Source organism: Corythoichthys intestinalis, chromosome 9 (assembly GCF_030265065.1).
Source record: "Corythoichthys intestinalis isolate RoL2023-P3 chromosome 9, ASM3026506v1, whole genome shotgun sequence".
NCBI classification, from domain to species: domain Eukaryota; kingdom Metazoa; phylum Chordata; class Actinopteri; order Syngnathiformes; family Syngnathidae; genus Corythoichthys; species Corythoichthys intestinalis.
Genome location: NC_080403.1, coordinates 19,315,223 through 19,334,726, shown reverse-complemented (window position 1 = coordinate 19,334,726; position 19,504 = coordinate 19,315,223). Strand labels below are relative to the sequence as shown.

The 19,504-nt window shown below is 39.0% G+C and overlaps 1 protein-coding gene across 17 annotated transcripts in view; it reads left to right on the top strand.

The window, feature by feature from the left end:
• eif4g3a (eukaryotic translation initiation factor 4 gamma, 3a) overlaps positions 1-19,504 on the top strand; it is a 100,067-nt gene that overhangs the window by 79,560 nt on the left and 1,003 nt on the right. For all 17 annotated transcript variants that reach the window (XM_057846481.1, XM_057846480.1, XM_057846479.1 and 14 more), the window contains 12 exons: positions 295-410; positions 2,123-2,213; positions 2,356-2,479; positions 3,108-3,352; positions 3,436-3,548; positions 4,325-4,497; positions 4,577-4,702; positions 4,786-4,867; positions 6,613-6,711; positions 6,790-6,933; positions 10,099-10,180; positions 10,260-10,406. In XM_057846481.1, the coding sequence (XP_057702464.1) occupies positions 295-410; positions 2,123-2,213; positions 2,356-2,479; positions 3,108-3,352; positions 3,436-3,548; positions 4,325-4,497; positions 4,577-4,702; positions 4,786-4,867; positions 6,613-6,711; positions 6,790-6,933; positions 10,099-10,180; positions 10,260-10,406 (1,542 nt within the window). The remainder of the gene's footprint in view (positions 1-294; positions 411-2,122; positions 2,214-2,355; positions 2,480-3,107; positions 3,353-3,435; positions 3,549-4,324; positions 4,498-4,576; positions 4,703-4,785; positions 4,868-6,612; positions 6,712-6,789; positions 6,934-10,098; positions 10,181-10,259; positions 10,407-19,504) is intronic.

Here is a 19,504-nt window from a genome sequence, read left to right as displayed (position 1 = left end):
TTTGGGGGTTTTTTTTGAGGAAAAAACAAAACAAAACATGAAAATTATCACCAGTTACTTTGTCAAGTAACTAATTATGCTTACTTTCAGGTAACTGAGTTACTAATGCAATTACTTTTTGGGAGAAGTAATTTGTAACTGTAATTAATTACTTTTTTAAAGTAAGAATAACAACACTGGTCTGGAGGCCTGTGTGACTTTAATTGCTTTTCTCAACGGTCACCAAAAGCCTGCCCATCTTTTAACTTTATTTGTTCATTAGTTGATAATTATTGGTCACGTTTTGCTCCGCAGATCTACGAGAACAGAGAGAGCCACGCATGCCCAGAGAAGAGACCTGGAATAATAGTGTGCCCATGACCAAGAGCAGCAGGACCATCGATCCTAATAAGATCCCAAAGATCTCGAAGGTCAGCCACCATTGTCATATCAACACTCTGGAATACACTTCTGCGTTGCTAATGAAATTATTTGACGACACGGTGTATCACGTACATCACACTCTGTTGACTTACAGTTACAGCAGGAATAAATAGTGACAATTGTTTGGTTCTTGATAAACACTTCAGATACTTTGGGCAAGTTTGTCACATTTTGAGTTTCACAATGTTGGTTGTTTCACAAAGATTAAAAAAATTGTCCTAATCTAGTGGCCAGCGTCTCACACGCCCTCTGCTGGATGCCAAATTCTGACATAATCTAATTAGTCTTTTAGGTTTCCCCCTGTTGGATGTACTGGATACTGAAATTGTAAGGCTTAAAATTTGTCTGGTCCAACAGCACTACTGGTTTAACTCGCAATAGGGCACGTGACTATTTTTGGTCATTAAAAAAATAAATAAATAAAACCTCATAAAGACCTGGTGTCCACATATTTGGACTTTCCTTTTTGGCTGCCTGCCTCTTACAGTCAAATCAGCTTGGACATCTAGCACCGTCAATGGTAGCCAGTGAGTCCAGTGAGTGCTTTAAAGGCTTAAAGAGTGTTTTCGATATCCTCCACCATTTACTAGTAGTTCAAGTGAATCCTGATTATCTGTCACACACCACATGAATTTTGTCCTCCTTAAAAGACGTTTAGAGCTTTCCAAATGTGAAGGGGTGCAGCTTTTGGTTAAGATTTCCTTCAGTGCAAGCTGGTAGGATAGACATTTAACTACATACACTATGAATATTCTCAATAAGTCAAATCTGGCAGTGAATGAGTTAAAACTTTGTCTACAAGGTTGGCTTAAATGACCCGAAAACGGATGTCCACATATGTGGATGCCAGGTTTCAATTTTAATTATATGATAATTTTTTAATATCATTATTCGTTTTTTTTTTTTTTATTTTAAAATATTGTTTAATAATAATTAAAATGATAAGTTAAGTGTTAATAAAAACAAATAAACACAGGTTATGGCCCTGTATAACTCTAGATGATTTTTTTTTTGTCTCCATAGCATTTAACTCATTGCTCGCCTTTGACACCAATACACATCCAATTGATTAAAAATGAGAGGAGTGGCAGTGAATGCTCATCTTTCAGTGCCATTGACAGTGTCTAGGTGTCCAATCCATTTTAACTGAGAGGGTTGGCAGTGATCATTTTATGAGCCTATGAGTGAATTGACTGCCCAATAAAGGGTTAAAACAGAATTTTACATTACAATTGTTGTGAATATTTTGGGCTGTGTAAGTTAAAAGAATTTAGAAGAGTAGTAAAATGATCTCTTGCCACAAAGACTGGAGAGTTGTAAGTCTGAACAAGTCTGAGGAATTTATTCCTTAGTACAAAGATTACTTACATCTGAGAGATAACTCAAAAGCTCATTGTTTGCTAAAGATTATACAGTCTGTGTGTGTGCATGTAAATTTCTGAACAATCTTTAGTTCTGAGCCTGAGAAAGTGATAAGGTTTTTACAGGTGATGTGTAGGAGGATTCACGCTTCGCATGTCTGTGAGCAGAAAGAAAGGCAAAACAGCCACTCAGAGTATTTTTTTTTTAATCTCATATTGAAATTCCAATTTGTCCAAAAACAATAAGAATTTCAGCTTGGCTAAATTGTTACCTTTAACCTTTGAAAACATTCTTAAGTTAATGTCATCACTTTTTCTTTTTCTCCCTATCCCTACAGCCTCAGATGGATGAGAAAATCCAGCTTGGCCCAAGGGCTCAAGTCACGTGGGTGAAGGGTAGCAGCGGCGGAGCCAAAGCCAGCGATTCAGGTCTGATCCTTGATTTCCGATATCTTCCACTGCTTCAAGGATATTTTTGGTTAACTCAGTAATGAGTCTTGTTCTATATTGCTTATAGTTGGTTATAGCTGCCATTCATCTGCTGATCTTTATTCCCCCCCCCCCTCCCTAGAAGTATCGCGGAGCGCCAGCAACCTCAACCACTACTCAGCCCTGCAGTCAACACTCTCGTCTCAACAAGCCTCGTCGAGTTCTCAACAAAATCCGGACTTCAACTCTAGGAGAACTCTCGGAAGGTGTGGAAACAACTTGAATTACATGCTATGGCTATTATTTTGATAGTTAATAAATCACTGACTGTTGTGGGATTAATCAACATATCGCCTCATGTTTCGATTATATTTTACCCTTGGCTTATGTTTTTAGCTGTAAATGTGCATTGTAACAAAAAGCTGCGTTCTAAGAAAAATTGGACTTTCAATATTTTATGACTGTAGGTGCTGTATACATGAGTAGTTTGACGCTGCCTTAACCCCTTCAGCGCTATTGACGATGACAGACGTCCAGTCATGTGGCTCTTACACTGTATTAAATCTCTTGAAATTAATTTATCTCTTGGAGACGACTAGATGTCTGTCCAATCCATGAATGTTCACTTGTTTCACCTGAACAAATGTTCATTTCCTGCCATACCTCCCAGTTAAACTGGACTGGATGTCTATTGCCACCAATGAGTTATAGGCAGAAATGTTTGTCATTCCTGACCACCTATTTGTATTATACATCTTTATATAGCTTATTTTCACCAAGTTGTGCGGTTTTGAATAATATAATATCTCCTAAACTCGGGCAAACCTAGAGTAAATCTTTCTCAAGTTCAACTGGTTGTCTTCAAGTTTACCATGTTTTCTGCTCTTTACTCAGCTCTCGTAGCAGCACAGTGCGAGAGCGTAGCGAGAAGCCACAGGTCCATACGGTGCCATCGTTGTCCTCGTCGCTGAGGCCCACGTCGTTTAACAGGAGCGACAGTTCAAAGGAGCTGCGAGACAGCCAACCCCCGGAGGAGACGCGGAGGGAGCGGGAAACTGAAGCGGCTGAGCCCCGCAGATTGAGCGTTACGGAGGACAAGTCAGAGGTGGAACCAGAGCGTAGTAGGACTAGAGAACCCGGTAAGGGAGTCTCATCAGATTAGAAATTGTTGACTAACACCGCGCTAGTGCAGACTAACTCTGGTGTTTCAAATCCTTGACAGTTAAACCTGAGCCAGTGGCACCAACGCCAGAGAGGCTGGTCCTGTCTGAGGAGGACATGGAGAGGAAGTCCAAGGCCATCATTGATGAGTTCCTCCACATTAATGATTATAAGGTGCTAAGATTCACTAAACCTTTAAACGTATTCTTTAAAACCCTTTCAGGGACAGTGGTTCACTTTGGTGGACACCTATTCAAAAGTTAGCACTAGCTTAACTCATTCACCGCCTGCTCAGGTCACAGCGTGTGTGTTGTGGTTGTTGGTTGATAGAGGGAATTTGATATTGAAAGCGCATATTGATGGCAATAAACGTCCAATCCCTTTTAACTGGGAGGAGCTGGAAACGATCTTCCCAGATGCCCTCAATGGCAGTCAAAGAGTTAAGCAAAGTCTCAAAACAAAACAAAAAAATGAATACAATTCCTGGAGCAAAATACACACGAACCACAGTTATTTAAATTTATCTTTTTTGTTCGTTATTTCCACTTTATTCCATTTTTCCAAATTCTTTTTTCAAAGTTTTTTAAAATTATTATTAAAAAAAATTATCACTCTTATCACTTTTTTTTTTTTTAATTTGTGTCATTTTTAAACTATTTTTTCCACAACATAGATCCCTCAATTAATTGAATTATTAAATCATTTATGTATTTTTTTATTGACTGTCGCAAAATGCACGCGGGCCACTCTAATACTACAAATGGATGTCAAATAGGGCCGGCAGAATATTGCCCCGCATCCTGCAATTGTCCCCTTGCCCACACTTTTGATACATGTGTCCAATTTGAATGTAATAAACACATTCAAGGAAAAAAACAAATCATAATTAGTGCATGAAAGCGTTAAAAAGTCCACTGACCAGATCGCTCGTATAACCCTCGTCCATACAGGAGGCTGTTCAATGTGTGAACGAACTGGTTTCGTCCTCTCTGCTGCAAACCTTTGTGCGCGTCGGAGTGGAGTCCACGCTGGAGCGCAGTCAGATTACGAGGGAACACATGGGGCTGCTCTTCTTCCAGCTGGTCCAGCAGGGAGTCCTGCCAAAAGACCAGTTTTACAAAGGGTTAGTCCATCTACAGTAAATTAGTCACACCTACCATGCACATAGTTAGTTGTATCTGCACTGCACTTACTGTGTTAAGGTTCGCCGACATCCTGGAACAGGCGGACGACATGGCCATCGACATTCCTCATATCTGGCTGTACCTGGCCCAGCTGCTAACCCCCGTGTTGAAGGACGGAGGCTTCTCTATGAGAGAGCTCTTCAGGTACAGAGTACCACCTTGCTAGTTTAATGACGATACTTAACGTGCTGTATTTGGTTTTAACCGTGCTGTATGTGTGCCCACAGTGAATTAAGCAAACCTCTTCTCGCTGTGGGAAGAGCAGGAATCCTAATATCTGAAATACTGCACATACTATGCAAACAAATGGTAAGAGACTTTTTTTGTGATGGTTAATCTTCATAGAACCGTTGTGACTTTCGTAACTTTCGTTCTAAATTTCGGGAAGCTTGCCAGCAACAGATTTTTAAGTTTAAGGCTCACACCTATGAGCAATATTGAGTTTAGTCACATGTGTACAAGGGATGGGCAATTTTAAGATCAAGATGGAAGCTCAGAAACATTTTTTCGATTGATCTCAGTGATCAGCTGTGTCCTGTTTAACTGAATGGTAATATACAATGTTTTACGGCATTGTATAAAAACTGCCAGTTAATTAAAAAAAAAAAAAAACATAATTTACGGACTATAAAGCATCACCCAAATTTAAGAAAATATCCACATATATGCCACTCCTGACTATAAGCTGCAGGTGTCCGTGTCTTAATATGGGATATTTACGTCGAGAGATTTTACACAGAAATATCCGATTGATCAAAAATATCTTAACAAAAGAATAAAAACAATAATAACAAACAAGCAAACATAAACACGCTAAGCAATGTTCTCATTCATATGCAGCGGCCAGGACACTAGAGATCATAAGTCTAACTGGTTTGATCAAACCTTTTAATAAATTTTTTTAAAAAAACAAAAAAAACGTAACTATAAAAATCAAGTCACTAAACAGGTGGTATACTGGAGTTCCGTTCCTAAGCTGGCGACATAACCCAGATTTCCGCGCAAGTCGGAATTAATTTCCGCGCAAGTCGGAATTAACCCTTTAAGTACTCCTAAATATCAAAATAACTATCCAAAAAATGTATTATACGTCATATTAATATAATAATGTAAAAAAATAGGCGGAAAATGGGGGACGAGACACTATTACACGACTGAGAAAGTAAACGACTGGAGACAAAATGGCAGACGAGAGCCAGGGCCCTAAAGTCGAAATCACGTGAGTCGGGTATGTCGTAACCCGGGCACTATACCAGAAGGCAAAATACAATCCACTTAACCTTGCATTCTAAGCTTGAAGTGGACTAAGTTGTCTTAAAAATCCCTACCAATAGCTTCTGATATACTCAGGCCCAGGGCTAACAGCTCACGCTAGGCCTTTAGTATAGCAGTTTTGTTGTTCACTGTTCCGATCTGCTTTTGAACAAGAAAATATGAAGCTTGTTTGTCAAAATTTATAAATAAGCCGCTTCATTCTAAAATCCGCAAGGTACAAATGGAAAGAAAAAAGTAGCAACTTATAGTCCAAAAAATGCGGTACTTGGAAATTAAAGAACAGTTGCTTCATTTTTCTGAGCATTGTATTGTACTTGGATTTATTATACACTCATGGTCAAAAGACCATTCGGAAGAGACAGCGTCTCAAAACTTTTAACTAACGGTGAAGGTGGTCAATATGCCCATAAACAATCCCACTTGACGATGTGCACTCTGGAACATGTCAGTCAGTATTCATGCATTTGTGTATCTGATGCTTTTACATTGTTTCATTGATTAACAGATGCCAATTGTTGATGTGTGAAGTGAGATAGTTGGAGTAAATACCAAATTTATTCCGAATGTGAAAATTGAGCTTGCTTTTTTTTTTTTTTTTTGGTCTTTCAGTGATTTTACGCATTGAGTCACAATGTCTATTTGCAGAAATGAAAGATTAGAGTTTTGATTTTGCTTAACCTTGGTTTCGTATTTGCTTTTCAATGAATCCAATTTTTTATCCTCTGCTATTTTCCGTTTTGTTTTCATTGATGATTTATGCACACAACCTATCTCCTCAGAGCCATAGAGCTGTGGGATCTCTGTGGAGGGAATCAAACCTCAGTTGGCCTGACTTCCTGCCAGAGGGAGAGGACGTCCACGCCTTTATCTCAAAACAGGTGCTCCTGTCCGCCTTGGCGGACTTCACGTAGTCACCATCAACCTTCGTTATTCTGAAAACAACCTCTCGCACCCAGAAGTTGGAGTTCACCATGTCGGACGCCACCTCCGGAGCAGCTCGGTCCAAAAAGACGCTTTCACCCGAGGAGCTAAGCCAGCAACTGGAGAGGCTCCTGTTGGAGGACATGGCCAGTGATGAGCAGATCTTTGACTGGGTGGAGGTATGGTGGGGTGCTCACTTTTTGTTTTGGTGGCTTTAAATTCCAGACCACTAGATGAAAAGGTTTTCTAATTTTAAGTGCACAATATCTTTAAATGATTAATCAACTGTCAAAATTGTTGTCAGTTTATTTGTTGGCTGATTAATTGTGCACCCCTACTCGACACACATAAAGAAGGTAAACCACTTAAAGAATGCATTTAATTGTTTTGCCATAGCTAAATAGTTGGAAATCATTGATTCATAGTAATTACAGACTGATATTTTCTGTATAACTCATTGGTTGCCATTGAAAGCGATATATATATATATATATATATATATGGCGGAAAACAATGGAGTGACTTCAAATTTGCTCTGAGACGCCCAATATGGCCAAATTTCAAAGTTACCCTTAATGCATGTGTGTTACATCATTGGAAAGCTTACATTTTCTGGGGGAAGAAAAATTTTGAACAGGAGGGCATTTTTATAATTAAAAAAAAAAAAAAAAAAGTTTTAAACCCCTAAACCCCAACTCGAGGTGAGTGCATGAGAGAGCATAATTAAAGACACAATGATTTTAATGAGATATTATCGCGTACTTACCTTGTTTCAATACAAAAACTCTGTGTAAGATGTCTCACTGAGTGTCAAGACACAGCTGTGAATGGCCACAGCCAGACTTTTTGGGGATTTTATTGGTGAAACACGGTAATATAACAAGGGTCGCAATGCAGAAATCGCAGACATCAAAGAATGGTCGAGATTTTCTTTTTCAAATATTTTTTTTTTAAACGTTTTTTTTTTCTTCAATTTTTCTTTCTTTGGATTGATTATTTATCTAAAATATCGGGGAAAATGTAACAGTAATAAAAAATATACACTTAAGAGATCATTTTGAGGTAGATATGATCTAGGTGATCTATTTACAGACAATATTTTTTTCATTGCGACGTAATTTGTTTAAAACGTTGAAACAAAACCAGTCTCCAGGGTAAAACGGAAAAATTAAAAATAATTCGGGGGCTTAATGTGCCATGAAACTGCTATGGCAGCATATAGACATATTGATCTATCAAACACAACAGTTCTTTTGGCTTAAAACACAACAGTTTGTTTAAATGAACAAACAAAAAAACGAAGGGTGCAAGAGCAGAAACTGCTTTTGTTTTCCGCCATATATATAATTACAATGAATAATACAACTAAAATTTAGAAAATGCTCATTTAAAAAAAAAAAAAAAAAAAAATCAAAAGATTAAAAAAATAGTAGAAAAATATTTGACTAATTGAAAATAAAGAATGATAAAAATTCAAAAGATTAAAAGAGAATATCGAAAATTAAAAATCCAAAGAAATAAAAAAAGGGAGCTAATAAATAAATTCCACCTTTTTCATTTTTAAAACTTATAAATATATGGTATGTATATATGTATATATTTATAATTTCCTATATTTTTTTATTTTAAAAAATCTTTTTATTTAACATACCATTTTCTCATTTTTATGTGTGTTTTTTTTTTCCTTAATATAATTTCCAATGTCTAGTACAGGTATTTTTTTATCAATACTATTTTTAGATACTTATTTGGAGTGAGAACCTCTGGGTACCTCACAATACAATACAATTTAATTACAAGGCTCACGATAACGATGGTCTCACGATATGGTGATACAGCAATTATTGATACGCATTGATGGGTTCCGGTTGGTGGCCTCAGCATTACATCTCTGCTTTATGCAGATGATGTGGTGCTGTTGGCTTCATCAAGCCGTGACCTCCAACTCTCACTGGAACGGTTTGCAACTGAGTGAAGCAGTTGGGATGAAGATCAGCACCTCCAAATCCAAGACCATGGTCCTCAGTCAGAAAAGGGTGGCATGCCCTCTCCGGGTCAAGGATGAGATACTGCCCCAAGTGGAGGAGTTCAGGTATCTTGGGGTCTTGTTCACAAGTGAGGGTAGGAGGGAGCGGAAGATCGACAGGCGGATTGGTGCAGTGCCTGCAGTGATATGGACTCTACACCGGTCCGTAGTGGTGCAGAAGGAGCTGAGCTGAAAGGCGAAACTCTCGATTTACCAGTCGATCTACATTCCTACCCTCACCTATGGTCACGAGCTGTGGGTCGGGACCGGAAGAACAAGATCCCGGATACAAGCTGGCCAAAATGAGTTTCCTCTGCAGGGTGTCCGGGCTCTCCCTTAGAGATAGGGTGACAAGCTCGGTCATTTGGGAGGGACTCTGTGTCAAGCCGCTACTCCTCCGCGATGAGAGGAGCCAGTTGAGGTGGCTAGGGCAACTGGTTCGGATGCCTCCTGGACGCCTCCCTGGAAAGGTGTTCCGGGCATGTTCCACCGGCAGGAGGCCCCGGGGACGGCCCAGGACACGCTGGAGAGACTATGTCGCTCAGCTGGCCTGGGAATGCTTTGGGATCCTGCTGGAGGAGCTGGTTGAAGTAATTGGGAGGATGCCAGCGAATGAACATTCATTCATTCTCTGCTATTCCTCCGATTTCAAATGGATTGGAGGTCTATGGCCGTGAGTGGCTGCCAATGCCAGGCAATGAGTTAATTTTAGGACATTTCACGTCATTTCCTGTTGATTTTTGGTCACTTCCTTTTCCTTTTGCGGCATTTACGGGTGACTTCCTGTTAATTTTGGGACATTTACGGATCACCTCCTGTTGATTTTTGGTTTAAACAGTGACACCTTCTTAATAAAAATTGATTCTTGGTGAGAGCATATCAATAACCTTTTGGGCTACAAAGTATCACGATAAATCAACTTTTCGATATATTGACAAAGTCCTAGTACATATGTATTCCTCCAATGCTTTGATGTATATTTGTTAACCATTTGGCTGTATACAGTAGTGGTGTTTACAAGTGGCACACTCTGAGTAAGCTTTCATGTCGACTGTGCGATTGAATACAGACATAACTCAGATGAAGAACACAAAAATCTTAACTGATTGACTGCCATTCACAGTAAGAACATTCATTCGCTGCAACCCTCCCACTTCAAATGGATTAGATATCTACCAGTGACAAACTAATTTCAATCCACAGCAGAGGGATGATCAGGAGCCTCAGAATTAGTCTAACATCGTCAATGGCACTGAAAGAGTTATATATATATTTAGGCATCATGGGGTTAATTTTGCTTTGTGCATCTGCAACTCAGGCAAACCTGGACGAACCTCAAATGAGCTCTTCACCTTTCTTAAGGGCGTTGATGACGGCGGTGTGCAAAGCAGCAGTGAAAGGTAAGCCCTGCTTTCTATCTTTCCATCTTTTGCCACTTATGGCTCACTTCCTCTCTTTTTTTCCTGGCTTCCTTCACAGACATCGGCAGCAATTGTCGGGTAGACACGGCCATCATCAAAAGGAGGCTTCCCGTATTACTCAAGTACCTTAACTCAGACACTGAGCGACAGCTACAAGCACTTTATGCACTACAGACGCTGATAGTCTCCCTCGATCAGCCTCCCAGTAAGTGCTCCTTAGTCACTTGTGATGCTGCAATTGCTCACCCAGCATTTTACTTTGGCTTCTGTCAGTGCTGGTTAGTTTACTTTTTAATCCGGTTATCGTCGGGGTAAGTGCCATTTAAGCGCTGGTTTTAAAACCTTTTACTCCCAGTACTAACTTTAAAATTGTAAGACTTTGAAGTGGATCGGTACCTTGAGAGGTCGATCTCATCATTTTTACTCTTTCGCCGATCAACGTTTCTTAGATTAGGAATTAATTTATTGCAAGGAATCTTAAAAGTGCCAAAGTCACAAATTTGCAACAAAAACATTGCTGACGATTAACAAGTCAGAGCTTCAAATATGGTCCCTCATAAATTTAGTTGCACTTTGTACCAAAACAGGCAGGCGTCTGCCATCTTTTGCTGTAAAGTGGTTTCTACTTTACCTGCTTAAAGGGCTGTTTTAGGTTGGATTTGACATCCTTTTCATTTTTTTTTTTTTTTTTTTTTTTTTTACAATAATTTATAATCAATCCAGTCTGAAGTCCAATCTGAGTCTAGAACCGAATGTCGGCAAGTTTTTTTTTTAATTCTGTGAATACAATGTACACAACTGAAAAATGCTGGGAAAACAATTTCACTGTGCCCTGTATAGTGACAATGCAAAACCTTTCAACCATTGGTGGTATGACTTTCACCCTGATATTTTTTTTGGGGGGGCTAAAGGGTAAAGTAACAACTAGCAAGTAACTGACTTGCTAAAAATGTTTTTATCAAACTGAAGCTTTGTCCTCATACTTTTTAATCGTATACTTTCATTTGTAGAAATTTACTGTGTAAAAGCCTATAAAAAGCATAGTAAAGAGTAAAGACCATAAACCTTTGAAATTGACCCTGTAAAAAGTAATTGCTAGTTACCTCCAAATGATGTGAAACTACCACCATAACACCATAACCATAACACCATTTCGATACTAATACAGTATTGCTCAACGTCGCCCTCTGATGGTCGAATTATAGAAACAATTTACCCCTTTCTGGACAGTGCTCAAAACTCAAATCACATTAACACGAGGTATTCAAAGTGCCTTTCATCAAATGAAAATCAGCAAGACACAACTAACAAATAGAAATCAAAACGTGAATAAATTGATATATAAAAGTCACATAAGGTAGTAAAAAAACAAAACAGGAAAAAGAAACAAAACCATTGAATAGCTGAAAAGAAAGAGTCATACAATTTGGTATTTGAAAAAGAGGGTCAGTTATGAATATGCCGTTGAAAATTATAGCGCTAATTGAAAGGAGCTGATTGTTCGAGCACATGTCAGACCTTCAGGTAATTTGTTCAGGAGGTGAGGAGCATAATTCAATTCAATTCAATTTTATTTGTATAGCCCTAAATCACAACAAGATACTCTCAAAGGGCTTTGCAGAGGCAATATGATACACAGTCAAAAACAGCAAATGAAGTAAACAACAATGAATAAATAAAGTTCAAGTCATAATAACGTAATGCCACATCACCCTGCTTGGTTTTTGTTCTTGGACACTGCTGGCCAAAAGTATTGGCACCTCTGCAATTCTGTCAGATAATGCTCAATTTCTCCCAGAAAATGATTGCAATTACAAATGCCTTGGTGGTAATATCTTCATTTATTTTGCTTGCAATTGAAAAACGCAAAAGAGAATGGGGGAAAAAAATTAAATCATTATCATTTTACACAAACTCCAAAAATGGGCAAGACAAAAGTATTGGCACCCTTTGAAAAAACATGTGATGCTTCTCTAATTTGTGTAATTAATAGCAACTGTTACTTACCTGTGGCACCTAACAGATGGTGGCAATAACTAAATCACACGTGCAGCCAGTTAAAATGGATTAAAATTGACTCAACCTATGTCCTGTGTCCATGTGTGTACCGCATTGAGCATGGGGAAAAGAAAGTAGACCCAAGAACTGTCTGAGGACTTGAGCAGCAAAATTGTGAGGAAGCATGCGCAATCTCAAGGCTACAAGTCCATCTCCAAAGACCTGAATGTTCCTGTGTCTACTGTGTGCAGTGTCATCAATAAGTGTAAAGCCCATTGCACTGTGACTAACCTCCTTAGATGTGACAGAAAAGAAAAATTGACGATAGATTTCAACGAAAGATTGTGCGGATGGTGGATAAAGAACCTCGACTAACATCCAAACAAGTTCAAGCTGTGCTGCAGTCCGAGGGTACAAAATTGTCAACCCGTGCTATCCATCAGCGTCTGAATGAAAAGGGACTCTATGGTAGGATACCCAGGAAGACATCACTTCTGACCCAGAGACATAAAAAAGCCAGGCTGGAGTTTGCCAAAACATACCTGAGAAAGCCCAAAACGATGTGGAAGAATCTTCTCTGGTCAGATGAGACAAATATAAAGCTTTTTGGAAAAAGGCATCAAAATAGAGTTTACAGTGGAAAAAAAAACAGGCCTTCAAAGAAAAGAACACGGTCCCCACAGTCAAACATGACAGAGGTTCCCTGATGTTTTGGGGGTTGCTTTGCTGCCTCTGGCACTGGACTGCTTGACCGTGTGCATGGCATTATGAAGGCTGAAGACTACCAACGATTTTTTTCAGCATAATGTAGTGCCCAGTATGAGAAACTGTGTCTCCCTCAGAGTTCACGGGTCTTCCATCAGGACAATGACCAAAAATACACTTCAAAAAAGCACTAGAAAATGGTTTGAGAGAAAGCACTGGAGACTTCTAAAGTGGCCAGCAATGAGTCCAGACCTGAATCACATAGAACACCGGTGGCGAGATCTGAAAATGGCAATTTGGAAAAGGTGCCTTTCAAATCTGAGACCTGGAGCAGTTGGCCAAAGAAGAATGGCCTAAAATTCCAGCAGAGCATTGTAAGAAACTCATTGATGGATACCAGAAGCGGTTGTTTGCAGTTATTCTGTCTGAAGCTTGTGCTACCAACCTTGTCCTGCCCATTTTTGGAGGTTTTTTTAATTTATTTATGTGTTTTTTCATTGCAAGCAAAATAAAATAAAGCTATTACTTCCAAAGCATTTGCAATTGCAATCATTTTCTGGGAGAAATTGAGCATTATTTGACAGAATTGCAGGGGTGCCAATACTTTTGGCCAGCGGTGTAGATGCTTTGTAGAGGTCAAACAGATCAAGCATGTATTTTGGTCGAATGCCATTAAGTGTTTAGTAGGCCAACAGTAAGATTTTATAGTCCCTCCTTTGACTCACACTCACAGGAAGCCATTGTAACTATTTCATGACCAGTGTAATAGGGTCCATTATCCATGTATTTGTAAGGAGTCTGGTAGCACAGTTCTGGATAAGCGTCACCTTCCTGATTTTTTTTTTTTTTTTTTTTTTTTTTTTTTAGTTCTGTAAATACTAGGGACAGAGGTTGCGCTAGACTTTTTCGTTGTCTGTCATTTTGACTGACAGGGTCATAAAAATCCAGTCATAATCTATTTTTACCTGTCACTTAAATTTTTTAAATGATGATAATGACATTGTGGTGACCCTTTGTTTGGCATAATTCACCTTCCGTACTTGTGTGTCCATTTGGCCGAGCGCGTTACCGGTGTAGGTTCAAGCGCCTACACCGGCTACGACAGTCACGTGACAGAGACACTTAAGAGCCGCGCGCGGTCCCCTCACTATCCACTCGCTCTCGCTATATGATTGGCCGAAGAGTCGAAATGCTCTCCCGTGAAATGCCTGTTTAAAAATGATCCCGTTGTTACTTCTTGCGTTCGCTTATAAGTGCCCATTTAAAATGGAAAAGCGATGGATGATACTACACACAGAGCGTATTATTAACAAATGTTAAAGTTGTATAATCATATAGCGAGAATAAGAATCGTCACTGACAAGCGCAGGCCCCCGCGAGTGGATAGTGAGGGGAATAGGATAGTGCGCCTACAGCTAACAAGACTCTAAACATTGCATACCGCTTCAACATATTCAACAGTATTTAGTTTTCATTCATTTTAAATTAATATTCTGTCCGAACAAGCTAAACAGAGAATCCACACCGTGCCATCACACATCAAGCAGATGAATATGTAACTTTTTCTCCGCAGTGACAAAAACAGCTGACAGTGGTCCCCATTAGGTAGGTAGCCTACCATATGTAGCATATGGAACAATGAAATTAACAGTTCACCTGCTGTGGCCTGAACGTAGTCTCACACTTTCCTCCTGGTGCGCATGGACTTGAATTGCGTGTCCGCTTGTGCAGTCCCTGTTTTTTCACCTCTTTTATCAACACCATCGTCGTTTTGGGGCTTTTTGAAGAAACTTCGGACACTCAGTTGCCTTGACATTGTTTCATAGTAAGGCCAACGACGTCATGCATCAAGAGAGACAATAGCTAATTAATACGCTCACTCGCCACCCTGTGGTCTGGGATGTGAATTGCAACCGGTCAAAATGACGGATGGGCTTCAGTTTTTTCCGTCACCGTTTTAAAAAATCGGTCAACGACGGAAAATATTCGGTTAACGCGACCCCTGACTAGGGATGTCCTGATCGCATATTTTTGCACCCGAGTCCAAGTCACCTGATTTTGAAAACTGCCGATACAGGTTTGCGATCCGATACTGGATAAAAAAGTTTATTTTTATTTGAAAAAACGTCGTTGAACATGTTACAGTGCTGTACTGTTTACAGTACTTTCTCTGCCGCTTTTTCCAGAAGTGTTGCAGAGTATAAAACTATTTTTGTTCCTTTTGTTACTTTTGGAAATGCAATGAAACAAAAATACAAAGCAAAAGAACAAACAAACACAACACAAAAAAAACCAAAAAGTATTTTTGCATTATTTTTAGGGCTGTCCCAAACGATTATTTATCTCCGGATTAGTCTGCAGACGTCTTTAACGATTAGTCGACTAGTGTAATAATTTTTATATGAACTTTTTTTTTTTTTTCTTGCAATCACATTTTTGTTGATGATTATTCATTCACAAATACATTTTGAAACACTTAATTCTTATAGTACAAATAAACACATAAATAACAATAATAAATCACAAATAAACATTGAGGTCAAATGCTGATGGCATTAACTAGTGCAAAAGAATGGAATGTAAACAGATTCAGAATACTGTGACTTCACTTTTCCAACAGGACTCAAAACAATTCTTATTTTCTCTTTTTGTGGTATGTCTGTATTGTTCTCAGCATTAGGATGAGCACCAGTAGAGTAGATAAATAAATGTCACGTAACACTGAGGTGAAGTTTGTGAAAAACCTTAATGATGCACGTTGATACGACGCTACGATGGAGTATTAGGGCCAAATAAATGAACGCAATAATTAAAAAAAAAAAGAACGAGATTTAAATTGTAATATTAATACAAGAAACAAAAGTCGCATTATTACGTAGGGGTAATGTACAATTGGGCAAATAAGTATTTAGTCAACCACCAATTGTGCAAGTTCTCCTACTTGAAAAGATTAGACCTGTAATTGTCAACATGGGTAAACCTCAACAATGAGAGACAGAATGTGGAGAAAAACAACAACAACAAAATCACATTGTTTGATTTATTTTTTTTTAATTAAAGAATTCATTTCCAAATTAGAATGGAAAATAAGTATTTGGTCACCTACAAACAAGCAAGATTTCTGGCTGTCAAAGAGGTCTAACTCCTTATAACGAAGTCTAATGAGGCTCCACTCATTACCTGTATTAATGGCACCTGTTTTAACTCATTATCGGTTTAAAAGACACCTGTATACAAGCTCAGTCAGTCACACTCCAAACTCCACTACGGCCAAGACCAAAGAGCTGTCGAAGGACACCTGAGACAAAATTGTAGACCTGCACCAGGCCGGCAAGACTGAATCTGCAATAGGTAAAACGCTTGGTGTAAAGAAATCAACCGTGGGAGCAATTATTAGAAAATGGAAGACATACAAGACCACTGATAATCTCCCTCGATCTGGGGCTCCATGCAAGATTTCACCCTGTGGCGTCAAAATGATAACAAGAACGGTGAGCAAAAATCCCAGAACCACATGGGGGGACCTAGTGAATGACCTACAGAGAGCTGGGACCACAGTAACAAAGGCTACTATCAGTAACACAGTGCGCCACCAGGGACTCAAATCCTGCACTGCCAGACGTGTACCCCTGCTGAAGCCAGTGCACGTCCAGGCCCATCTGCGGTTCGCTAGAGAGCATTTGGATGATCCAGAAAAGGACTGGGAGAATGTGTTATGGTCAGATGAAACCAAAATAGAACTTTTTGGTAGAAACACAGGTTCTCGTGTTTGGAGGAGAAAGAATACTGAATTGCATCCGAAGAACACCATGCCTACTGTGAAGCATGGGGGTGGAGACATCATGCTTTGGGGCTGTTTTTCTGCAAAGGGACCAGGACGACTGATCTGTGTAAAGGAAAGAATGAATGGGGCCATGTATCGAGAGATTTTGAGTGAAAATCTCCTTCCATCAGCAAGGGCATTGAACATGAGACGTGGCTGGGTCTTTCAGCATGACAATGATCCCAAACACACAGCCAGGGCAACAAAGGAGTGGCTTCGTAAGAAGCATTTCAAGGTCCTGGAGTGGCCTAGCCAGTCTCCAGATCTCAACCCCATAAAAAAATCTGTGGAGGGAGTTGAAAGTCCGTGTTGCCCAACGACAGCCCCAAAACATCACTGCTCTAGAAGAGATCTGCATGGAGGAATGAGCCAAAATACCAGCAACAGTGTGTGAAAAGCTTGTGAAGAATTACGGAAAACGTTTGGCCTCCGTTATTGCCAAAAAAGGGTACATAACAAAGTATTGAGACGAACTTCTTGTATTGACCAAAAACTTATTTTCCACCATGATTTGCAAATAAATTCTTTAAAAATCAAACAATGTGATTTTTCTGTTTTTTTTTTCCCCCACATTCTGTCTTTCATGGTTGAGGTTTAGCCATGTGGACAATTACAGGCCTCTCTAATATTTTCAAGTGGGAGAACTTGCACAATTAGTGGTTGACTAAATACGTATTTGCCCCACTGTACCTGTGAGCCACTTAAGCACTTTACATTCATGTACCTTCGCTGCGAGCTATGATGAGGCATTAGTATAAATTAATCTACTGATTATAATTTGATGTAGAAATAATAAGGATTTCCTTATTCACAAAACCGATTGTAAAACACAAGATGCTTTCAGTATTGTTGATTTTAATGGAGGCGGCAAAATGCTACGTAAAGTACGTAGCTGCTTATTCAGCTACATTAGCCCCTAATACTTTGTCGTATGACCCACATAAAGGCAACTTCAATAAAAAAATTAGTTATGAGCACTCGATCCGGCAGCTTGTTGTCTCCTGTCGTCTTCCAAAATTATAACTGGGTGACGACGCTACAGGTGTTCATTCATGGCAGCGTGCTGCTGTGGTATGCAAGCTTGGCACACGACAGTGTACCCTCCTTTGTTTCGTAGAAATAAGTCCATGCTTTGGTCACTCTGGTGCCCTTTTTTGGCTTTTTGCCACTTTCCCCACTTGAATCCCGAGCATCCGCCATTCTCAACTTTCCACACATATATTTTTTTAAGCCTTTACTTACCGTCGACGGGATGATGTGCTCATCCTCGTATTTACGTTATCGATAACGTCGACTTGTCTGGAAAGTTCTAATTATTTTGTTTTTTTTTTAATGCTTAATTTAAAAAACATATACCGGTATAACACTCAGGTGACTTGAAGTTCTGCTCTGAGACCCCCAATTTGGCCAAATTTCATAATTGTCCTATAGGCATGTGTGATACAGCTTAAAATCTCAATTTTCTGCGGGAAGAAAAATTTTGAACTGGAGGGCATTTAAAAAAAAATTTTTTTTTAAACAGCAAAACACTAACTGGAGGTGAGAGCACACGAGAGCATAATTAAAGACAGCATGATTTTAACGAGATATTAACGCGCACTTACCTTGTCTTGATCCAAAAACTCCATGTAGCATGTCATCGAGAGTCAAAACGCAGATGTGAATGGCCATAGCCGGATTTTGGGGGGGATTTTATGGGTTAAACATGATAATATAACAAGGGTCGCGATGCAGAAAACGCAGACATCAAGGATCGGTCGAGATGTTTTTTCATATATTTACCCTTTTAAACTTTTTTTTCATTTTTTCTTTGTTTGGATCAATTATTTTTATTTATCATCTAACATATCGGGAAAAATGCGACTAACAAAAAAAAAAATACAATTAAGCAACAGTTATAAGGTAGATATCTGTGACTTTTTTGCAGACACCATTTTTTTCATTGTGACGTAATTTGTTTAAAAGTTTAAAATATGCGAGTGAATAATTTTTTAAAGTCTTTTTTTTTAAAACGAAATATTAGACATCAATTATTGATTCTAAGCTAAAAATGACAGACATTTTGAATAATAAATATCATTAATTACCTTCTGTTTATGGCTGGGTTGAAACAAAAGCGGTTGCGCAACATCTGTAAACGAGGGTTTCCAGGGTAAAACGGACAGATTGAAAATAGTTCGGGGGCTTAATGAGCCATGAATCTGCTATTGCGCCATATAGACATATTGTTCCATCAAACACAACAGTTCTTTTGGCTTAAAATACTGCAGTTTATTTTAAAGGGGAAGAGCAGAAACTGCTTTTTCAGTCTTGTCTGTGTTTTTCGCCCTATATATGTTTTTAAATATAGTTAAAACCCGATCCTTTTCACCCGATTCAATCCTCTGAAAATATGGCGAGATCGGCCTCATTTCTGATCACGTATCAGGGGACATCCCGAGTAGATAAGCCATTGCAGTCATCCAATCTACTAAATTTTTCCATGTTTTGTTTGGACAGAAACCCCTTAAGTTTTGCTATATTTTTAGGTGGTAGTAGGCAGATGGCTGTCGGAAGTTCAGTTCTTAGTAATTACGCCAACATTTCTGGCTTAATTGTTGCTGTCAGTGACACTGGAAATATTCTTCCACATTTCTTCATTGATTTGATAAATACATCTATTCAATGAGCCTAATGCACCAAAGTCATTTGAGGACACGAAAATGTAGTGTTGTGTGTCATCTAAATAACTATGATAGGAGATGTTGTAATGTACCATAGTCTGAGCGAGCAGAAGT